At 37.6% G+C, this 10051-nt stretch overlaps 1 protein-coding gene across 1 annotated transcript; it reads left to right on the top strand.

The window, feature by feature from the left end:
• Positions 1 to 2409: 2409 nt before the first annotated feature.
• Positions 2410 to 3853, top strand: LOC118828759 (olfactory receptor 4F3/4F16/4F29-like). The gene has a single exon (XM_036735609.1). The coding sequence runs from the start codon at positions 2410 to 2412 to the stop codon at positions 3346 to 3348; it is 939 nt and encodes a 312-aa protein (XP_036591504.1). The 3' UTR covers positions 3349 to 3853.
• The last annotated feature ends 6198 nt before the right edge of the window (positions 3854 to 10051 follow it).

The following is a 10051-nucleotide window of genomic DNA, read 5'->3' as shown; positions in this document are numbered from 1 at the left end:
GCTGACAGAAGATAATTTGGTGGAATATTCTGTAGAAATTTTGGGATATGGATCCAAGGCTCAGGTGAAAGGTTAGGGCTGGAGACTTAGCCCAGGCAGTTATATTTGTTCTCCCAATTTCACATTTGTTTCATTCACATGTAGGTATCAGAATAATGTGCTTTCCAATCTCAATTTTTTTAGTTGATACTCTTCTTTTTCTAGCCCTCACCAACACTTTCTAATGACTCTTCCCCTATCTTAAGAGCCCTCTTTCATAACAGATAAATATATGTAAGCAAAATAAATCGATACAATGGGCATGTATGAAAATGTATGTCTCATTCTGTGTATACTTTTCGCCACCTTTGTCAACAATAAGTAGGAGTCACGCTTCATCATCGAGCCCTAAGAAGTCCTGATTGGTTACTGAATTTACTGCATTAGTCAGAGTTCTAGTTTTCTTTGCTGTTTTCTTTTAGGAATTATCTGTGCAGATATGAGAGTTAAAGCTAAGAGCTTAAATGATATCACCAAGCATAAGACTCTAGAGAGAAGAAAGAAGAAAGCAAGATCAGAACAATGGAGAACACACCTTACAGGGATGGCAAGAAGAGGATAATAGCTAACATTTATATCATTCTTACTGTGTGCCAGGCACTGTGCTAAGTACAATAATTATCTCATTTGATCCTCACAACAACCCTGGCAGGTAGGTACTATTATTATCCTTGTTTTACAGTTAAGAAAACTGAGGCATACAGATTTAATGTTTTTCCCAGGGTCACACAACTAAGTGTCTGAGGCTGGATTAGGACTCAGGCCTTCTTGACTTCAGCCCCAGCACTCTATCCACTCAGCCACCTAATTTGTCTAGGAGTCAGCAAAAGAAACTGAAAAGGGATAGTGGGAGACAGTATATCTATTACTATTTCTCTCTCCACAAGAATACATGTGCATATATATGTACATAATACATATATTTAATATAGTCAATATCTATTTGAGACGGGGTTGAAGAAGGAGTGGGGTATGAATGGGTGAAAATAGTAAGACATTTTCAGGCATTGAGGCATATTAAGGCAGTTCATGATGATTTTAGTCTTCTTAATGATTTAGTAATTAAGCCAATCTGTTGTGAATGTCTCTATGCTGATGATTCTAAAGTCTACTTATGCAGCCCTAACCTCTTTGCTTACCTCTAGTCTTATATCTCCAACTACCTATCAGACATTTTGAACTGGATGTTCAGTAGGCATCTTGAACTCAACATGTCCCAAACTGAACTCATTATCTTTCCTTCCAAACCACTCCCCTTTCCAAACTTCCCTATTATTGTTGAGGGTACCATCATTCTCCTAATCCCCAAAGGCTTGCAAACTAGGTGTCATCCTTGACTCCTCACTATCTCTCACTCTCACTTTCATATTTAATTCTCTTGTCTATTTCACCTTTGCAATATCTATTGAATATATTACCTTCTGTCCTCTAAAAGCACCACCATCCTGCTACGAGCCCTTACCTCCTCATGCCTGGACTATTGCAATAGCTTGCTAGTGGGTCTGCCTATCACAAGTCTCTCCTCACTCCATTCTGCCTTCTAACTTGTCTTTTGTTTAGTAAATGTTTTTGATTGAGTTAATACTGTCATGTTGGCTGATTTGTTAAATGGAAGCACAATGGTTGTGTCTCAAGAGCTACAGTTGTGAGTAGGAACAAGAGGAATGTATTCCCCCCAACCAGTGCTGTCTCTAGGATCCTGAGTGTTATAGCAATGGAGGGCATGACTACCTTCTCTGGGAACCCCCCAACCTGACAGAATGAATGTAGGTTGGACAAGTAAGACAACTTGGAGAGAAAAGAGAAAGAGTAAGGGGCTCTAGGGGCCATACTCACATGCTATACCCTTGCAGAATGTTCTTTTGTTCCTCACAGTGCTTGAAGACATATGCAGGAAGTGTTATCCCAGTTTGACACATGAGAAACCAGAAGCTCAGAGAATTTAGGTCAATTACAATAGATATGAAGTGTATTCATCTTTGTCTCCTTTTCCTTCTCACTCATCACCCTGCCTGTTCCTCCAAATCCTTTTCCTGTGTATCAGTCCTACTCCTGTTCTTGCCCAATTCTTTCAGACAAGAATTGGAGAAATGTTATAGGAGACCATAATGTTAATTGAAAACAGTGCTCTTTGGTAGTGCCCTCCAGGCTTCATGTAATCATAGGATAAAAGGTTGCTATTTTGCTGTGAAATGATGAGGCAAGGCTGGGTTTCCATAATGTGAACTGGTTATGCATCATACACAGTAGGCATTTGATAATAAATATTTGTTGAATTGAATTCTGGAAGATTAATATCATTCCCAATAATTTGGATTCTTTCTTCATTCTCTTCCTAAAGGTGGCTACAGATGCAGTGCTGCTAAGACGATGAGCAGAACCAATCACACTGTGGTATCTGAGTTTGTGTTCCTGGGACTCTCCAATTCTTGGTATATCCAGCTTTTCCTCTTTGTTCTGTCCTCTATATTCTATGTGGCGAGCATGCTGGGAAACTCCCTCATTGTGCTCACAGTGATTTCTGACCCTCACTTACACTCCCCCATGTACTTCTTGCTGGCCAATCTTTCCTTCATTGACTTGGGAGTTTCCTCAGCGACTACCCCCAAGATGATATGTGACCTCTTCAAAAAGAGCAAAGTCATTTCATTCTCTGGCTGCATCACCCAGATGTTCTTTATTCACTTGATTGGTGGTGTTGAAATGGTGCTACTTATAGTCATGGCCTTTGACAGATATGTAGCTATATGTAAACCTCTCCATTATCTGACTATTATGAGTCCAAGAATGTGCACTGTGTTTCTGGTGGCTGCTTGGACTATTGGTTTCATCCACTCAGTGATTCAACTGGCTTTTGTTGTTAATCTGCCATTTTGCGGCCCTAATGAATTGGACAGCTTTTATTGTGACCTTCCTCGGTTCATCAAACTTGCCTGCACAAACACATATAGACTGGAATTCATGGTCACTGCCAACAGTGGCTTCATTTCATTGGGCTCTTTCTTCATCTTGGTGATCTCCTACATTTTCATCCTGGTCACTGTTCAGAAGCATTCTTCAGGTGGTTCTTCTAAGGCTCTCTCCACTCTGTCAGCTCATATCACTGTTGTGGTTTTGTTTTTTGGTCCTTTGATCTTTATTTATACATGGCCACACCCCACATCACGCTTGGATAAATTTCTTGCCATTTTTGATGCAGTTATCACTCCTTTTATGAATCCAGTCATCTATACATTCAGGAACAAAGAGATGAAGGTGGCAATGAGGAAATTGTGTAGCCAGATTGGGAGTTTTAGGAAAATCTCTTAAATGACTTTATAACATGAACTTTTCTCATTAGAAGAACCAAAAAGTCTTATTGAAGAGCTTGTTTGTAGAAGGAGATCATGGGCTAATATTTGACAGGTGGAGTTTGAGGTCCTAGAGACTTCCAAGTGGTAATATTCAGTGGTCGGTTGGGAATATAGGCATGGAGTTGGGAGAAATACTGACACTGGAGGTGTAAATTTAGAAGGTGTCTAAATATAGATCATAGTAAAAACCCTGGAGGTGGATGAGATTGACAAGAGCAAAGACAGTACAGTGAAGAGGGACAAAAAGTTAATGCTAGAAACAGACAAAAAGACAGGGAGGGAAGAGAATGTTTTCTGGTGAAGACAATTTCAAGAAAGTGCTGTTGGTTATCAGTTTCAAGTACTTCAAGATGAGGAGAGAGTTAGGGATAATTGTTAACCCCTTCTTACCAGCTTCAGGACATTATCCTTTCTTGTTCCAGAATTATTCATTCTGGGAAATCGCTATTTGTCCAAAAAAAAAATAAACATGACCCCCTTCTGCTTTTTGTTCCCATTAAGAAATATGTAAATATATTTTTTGATAATTAAAGTATAACTACCATGAGTATTGCATATTTGATATTTTTAAAGATCTTATTATTGGTTTTGGACTTCTTACAAAGAGCTTCTGAAATTACCTTTTGGTTTGTCTCATTTTGAGTTTGCATAGATTTTGACCTTTACTCCTGTTCTCCTATGTTTACTTATCTAAAGACACACTCATATATTGATATCTATGTGTCTCTTTTTCTCTAAATGTATGTATATGTATATGCACATTGTTACATTTGAAAATTAAGGTAAACCAAAGCAATAAAATTCTGAGAATGTTCATTTTGTTGGTGCATTTTCCCCCAGGCTCCTTCCTCATTTCTAACTAAGCCTCTTTGCCCTCATTTGGTGGCCTGTAATGTACTTCTATTACATTTTTATCATATATGGATCTAACTTGTTGCAAAGAGTCTTCAGTACCTTTCTTTCCCATATTTGTCTTTTCCATCTGTTCAACTAAAGCCTTTCTATATTGTTTATAGCCTGGAAGTATCATACTCAACTTGTTAACTCTTCAAGCAAATCTTTGAGCTGTCAATTATAACAAGATTCTCAACTGTTGTCAAGACTTCTCTCATTCACTCAGTTTATTTAGAACTAGATTATTCAGATTATAAATAGTCCCCATGAGGAAGAAAAATAGGAAGCATCTAAGGCAGCTAATGGCACAGTAGATGGACTGTTGGGCCCAGATTCAACTAGATAAGTTCAAATCCAGCCTCAAACATTTATAATTGCTTGATCCTGAGCAAGTCACTGAACTCCTATTTGCTTCAGTTTCCTCAGTTATAAAATGGGGATAAGAATAGCACCTACCTCTCATGGTTCTTGTGAGGATCACATGAAATAATATTTGTAAAAAGTACAGGAAACTCCCAAGTCAATAGCAACCTTTTATTCTATGAACAATTTGTCCTACTCCTAAGACTACATTTGAACACCTCTCCACCATTAAATGACCCTTCAGAGTACACTTGAATATTTTCATGATTAAGGAGCATACCACCCCTGACAACTCATCTTGTTGGATAGTTCTAATCTTTGGATATAAGGACATTTTTCTTTATATCATGCTGAAATCTATCTTTCTCTAACATAGTCAATTGGTCCTGTTTTTATCTTTTACACCAATGTAGAACAAGCATAATCACTCTTTCAATTAATTGTCCTTAAAATATTTTAAAAGACCTATTTGTGTGCCCTACTCTTTTCTACACACAGTACAGTGCCTGGCAAATAGTAGGCACTTAATAAGTGCTTATTTATTGATCAAATGACATGATCAATACCTAGAACATGTTGACACCACTTTGCCACTCTGTCTCCCTCTTCTGGGCACTTTATGGTTTGTCAACACGCTTCTAAAAGTGTAGTATATAGCACTGGACAAAATTCTCTGGACAAGGTCTGAAAGTAGAGAGTATGCTGAAGCCAATATGTCCCCTGATTAATAGTTCATTCCTCTGGTTTGGGGATCAGAGAACTTGGGTTCATATCTTGCCCCTGTGTGACCTGAGGCAAGAAATCTAACCTGTCTTTGTTTCAATGATGAGGAGATAGCACCTGATGGCTTCCGAGGCTCCTATCACCTTGAAATCTATGATTCTCTATGTAATCTCTTTTCATTAGCTTTTACAGGAACTACATCATTTTCTTGTGTCATATGGGACTTCCATTTAACTGAGACCTCAAAGTTTTTTTTTTCAGATAAACTGCTATTAAGCTAGGTGTCTTCCGTACTGCCCTAGTACAACTGATTATTGGACCCTAAATGCTTTATTTCACATATTTTATATTTCAAGTGTCCGGAGAATATTCTTCCAATCATGTCAGTTTCCTTAGATATGGGAAGAGAAGTGAAGAGAAAGGGAATAAGCAGTTATATAGCTCCTACATTGTTCCAGTTACAGTAGTATGTACTTTTTACAAATATTCTTTCACGTGATCCTCACAAGAACCACAGGAGGTAGGTGCTATTCTTATTCCCATTTTTCAACTGAGGAAACTGAAGCAAACAGAAGTTCAGTGACTTGCTTGGTATCAAGCAGTTAGTAAGTGTTTGAGGATGGATTTGAACTTATCTTCTTGAGTCTGGGCCCAACAGTCCATCTACTGTGCCATTAGCTGCCTTAGATGCTTCCTGTTTTTCTTCCTCACAGGGATTATTTATAATCATACAATCATAATTTCATTTCAAAAAGTCTTTTTTTCTCTTAACCTCCATTCCTTTTAAGAATTTATGGCCATGGCCTCACAATTGTGTTTTCTCTGAACTTTTTGAAATTACTTTTTGTGGAGTCTACAGTACAAGTTTGAATATGGCTACTTTCTCTTCTATTGTAACCAAAGGGCCTCCAAAGAACAAAGCAGTCTGTGCACCCATTTACTCCCTTCTCCCAACTGGAAAGAAGGAGGAAGAGTTAAATTCTTCCAGGCCACACATTTTTCCTTTCATTGGGAAGGCTCTGAGGATGTGAACTTCTCTTTGGTCATTGCCTCTACCCCTTCCCCTTCCTCTACTGTTTTGAATCATATACTAGAGTATTGATTGAGGCTTCCACAGTATGGTTAAGCACTTCCAGTTACATCAATGAGCTCATTTTATCCTAGGAGTAAAATCCAATCCAAGTGTATCATTTTCTCTATTGTATTAAGCAGATATATCTAAAAGACAAAGACACAACAGTTCTCCAGTTAGGAGAATACCTAATGTTTGAATAAAGCTTTTGATCTTTGACCTATTTAAACTTTGGGGATTTTTAAGGTAGACATAGGTTTCAACCATTTCCTTCTTTCTGGCATAGTAAAATACATATTCAGACATATAATACTGTACACATTGATCATTCATTTTATGTAAAGAAAAAGTGCTTTCAAAGATACAAATAAAATAAAAAGGCATAGCAAACAAGAGAAAAATGCTTAGGAGTGAAATTCTCATTGTTCATAAGCAGCCATAAAACTGAAGGGAAAAGGAGAGTAATATACATCAACAATTTCAGCATCCTCTTGGGGTGGGGAAAACAATTCAACCCATTGTTTCTTTTAATAACTATAGCAGCAAGCAGGAGAAACTCTAGCTCCATTAACACTCCTTGTTAGGTTCAAAGTATATGCCATTGTGATGCTGTCTGAGTGACTGCCTTTCTTGAAGCTCCATCACAGGGAGACTCTTTAGCCTGACTTTGACTATTCTCTAAGTTTCTCATGTATTCCTCTTTCAAAACTCTCATGTATAGCCAAAGTCTACCTTGTGGCTCCCAGATCATGATAGTCTAGTCTACGTCAGGGTTGGAAGGAACATTGTACTTCTAAACTACAGATCTCATGATTCCCTCAGATCTCAGACTCCTGTTGTACTAATATCCAACCAAATTCAGCAAGCATTTATTAAAAGCTTATCATGTGTCTGGGACATAGTAGGTGCTTAATTAAATGCTTGTTGAATGTGTTGGGCACAAGAGATTCAACGAGTGTATAATAAAAATTAAAAATAGTTCTTGTCTTCAGGGCATTATTCCTGGGGAATACAAATGTAAATATTTAAGTATTATTGTATACATCAATGATAATTTGAGGAGGAGAGAGCAAACACTAATAAATAAAGAAATCAGGATGGGCTTCATTTGAGATATCACATGCACTGAGCCTTGAAGCAAATTAAGGATTCAAAGGCAGTCAATAAACAAATATTTATTAAACACCTATAATGTGCCAGTCACTATGTTAAGTGCTACAAAGAAAGGTAAAAGACAGTCCCTACTCTCCAGAAAGTCAAAGTGTAAGGAGGAAAACAATATGCAAACAGTTATGTATCAACATAATATTTGCAGGAAATTACAGATAATTGATAGAGAGAAGGAACTAGAATTAGAGAAAATGAGAAAGGCTTCTTGAACAAGGTGGGACTTTAGCAGGCACTTAAATTCAGAGAAACCAGGAAGTGGTGATGAGGAGGAAGAATATTCCAGGAATGGGGCATAACCAGTGAAAATTCAGGGAGTTAGGAGACTGTGACTTTTATGAGGAACAGAAATGAGGTCTATGTCACTAGATCACAGAGTACGCGGGAATGGAGAGTTTAAGTGTAAGAAAGCTTGAAAGATGAGGGAAGCAGGTTAGGAAGGACCTTGAATACTAAACAGAGGATTTTATATTTGATTCTGTAGGTTATAGGGAGTCACTGGAGTTTATTGAATAGGGATGGTGGTGGATAACATTGTCATACCTGAATTTTAGGAAGATCACTTTGATAGTTTAATGGAGGCTAGGCTAGAATAGGGAGAGACTTGTGGCAGGCAGAACAATGAGGAAACAATTGCAATAGTTCAGGAATGAGGTGGTGAGGGTCTGGACCAGGGTGGCAGCAGTATCAGAGGGGAGAAAGGAGTGTATTCAAGAGATGTTATAAGGATAATACCGACAGGCCCTGGCAATAGGTTGGATAAGGGGTGCGGTGAGAAAGAGTGAGGAGTCAAAGATGATACTTAGGTTGAGATCTTGGGGGACTGGGATGGTGATTACTTCAACAGTAAAAGGGAAAAAAGGAAGAGGGGAGTGTTTGGGAGGAAAGATGTGGACATGAGATACTTCATTCCATTATATGGAGAAAGCCTTTGCAAATCCATTCAAGGGCAGAGCATTTTGATTAGAATACAAATTATATGAAGAGGTTCGATGTTCAATAAGCCTACAAGTCAGTTGGAGCTAGACTGTGAAGAGTCTAAGTGTAAAGCTTGTATTTTATCCCAGAAGCAACAGGGAACCAATAAAATTTCTTGAGCAGAGGAATGATGTTATGGACTCTCAAATGATGTAGTTTCTTTGTTCTAACATTTCTGTCACTTCCACGATACCAATCAATTCTTTAATGTTGGTCACAATTTAGTCCAGAATAGCAGTTCCTCTCATTATTTCCTTTCTTTCATGAGAAATGTTTTCATTTATCTCAGTAATACAAGTAAAAAAATCTAAGAAATATTATATATGAGTAAAATAATACTTCTGGCATATTATCAGTGTCCATTACCTTCCCTAAATGTTGCCCTTGCCTTTCTTTCCACTTGACATTTGCATATAATATTGAGACAGAATCACCAAAATTATATGACTTGATTTCTCTATTTCTTATCTTGAGTTGTCTGAATTTGTTATGCTATTATACATGGTCCAATCCTCAAGGAACTTACTTTCATAGGATCACTGATTTAGAGCTAGAATGGTCCTTAAATAAGTATCTAGTCCAAATCCTTCATTTTATATATGAGGAAATTGAGGCTCTGAGAGGTCAAATGACTTGCCATTTTGATCACATGGGGAGTCAGTGGTACAGCCAGGAATTGACCCGAGATCTTCAAATTCATCTTACTCCAAATATATTGCTCTCTATATTTTACTCTAGTTGAGGAGGGAGAAGATGCAACCATTAAAAATAAAATAATAATGTAAATGTTAAATGAATATACATGGCAAAAATATAAGAAATATTACAAGGCAGTGTATGATTACATGCCAAATGAGTAGTAGAGATAGTCAATGGTATGAGTTCAGTGGAGAGAGAGAGAGAGATTACAAATCAAGGAAGTCTTCATGGAGCCTTGAAACATGGTCAGATTGTGTATGGACAGAGTTGAAGAAATAGGAAACTGTGAGCAAAAGCAGAGAGTTTGGAATATGAGGATTAAATTGGAGAACTGAGAAGACAGTACAGTCTTTTTAGAATATGAATGGGAGCTGTAGGCTAGAAAACTGTAAATTTGAATTTGTTGAGGGGAGAGGTAACATAAACAGAGACATACCTTAGGGAGATTAATCAAACTGCAGTGTGAGGACACTAGAGACAGGGACATAATCTGGGAACTCACTGCAACAGTGGTAGAAAGATAAGGGGAGAATAAATAAGATCTGTAGTAGGAGGAATAGAGAGGCAGGGACAAAATATGAAAGATATTGCAGAGTTGAAATCAATAGAACTTGGTAGCTGCTTTTATTTTGGGGATAATAGGCTGGAAAGCATCAAAGATTAATCAGGTTTTGAGTTTATGCAATGAAGGAAAGAGTGTTAATTTTAGAAATGTCAAACTCAGAATAAGGAGAAAATTTTGCAGGAAAGATATTGTTTCTGA

Source organism: Trichosurus vulpecula, chromosome 8 (assembly GCF_011100635.1).
Source record: "Trichosurus vulpecula isolate mTriVul1 chromosome 8, mTriVul1.pri, whole genome shotgun sequence".
Classification (NCBI taxonomy): domain Eukaryota; kingdom Metazoa; phylum Chordata; class Mammalia; order Diprotodontia; family Phalangeridae; genus Trichosurus; species Trichosurus vulpecula.
This window is presented reverse-complemented; position numbering and strand designations above follow the sequence as displayed.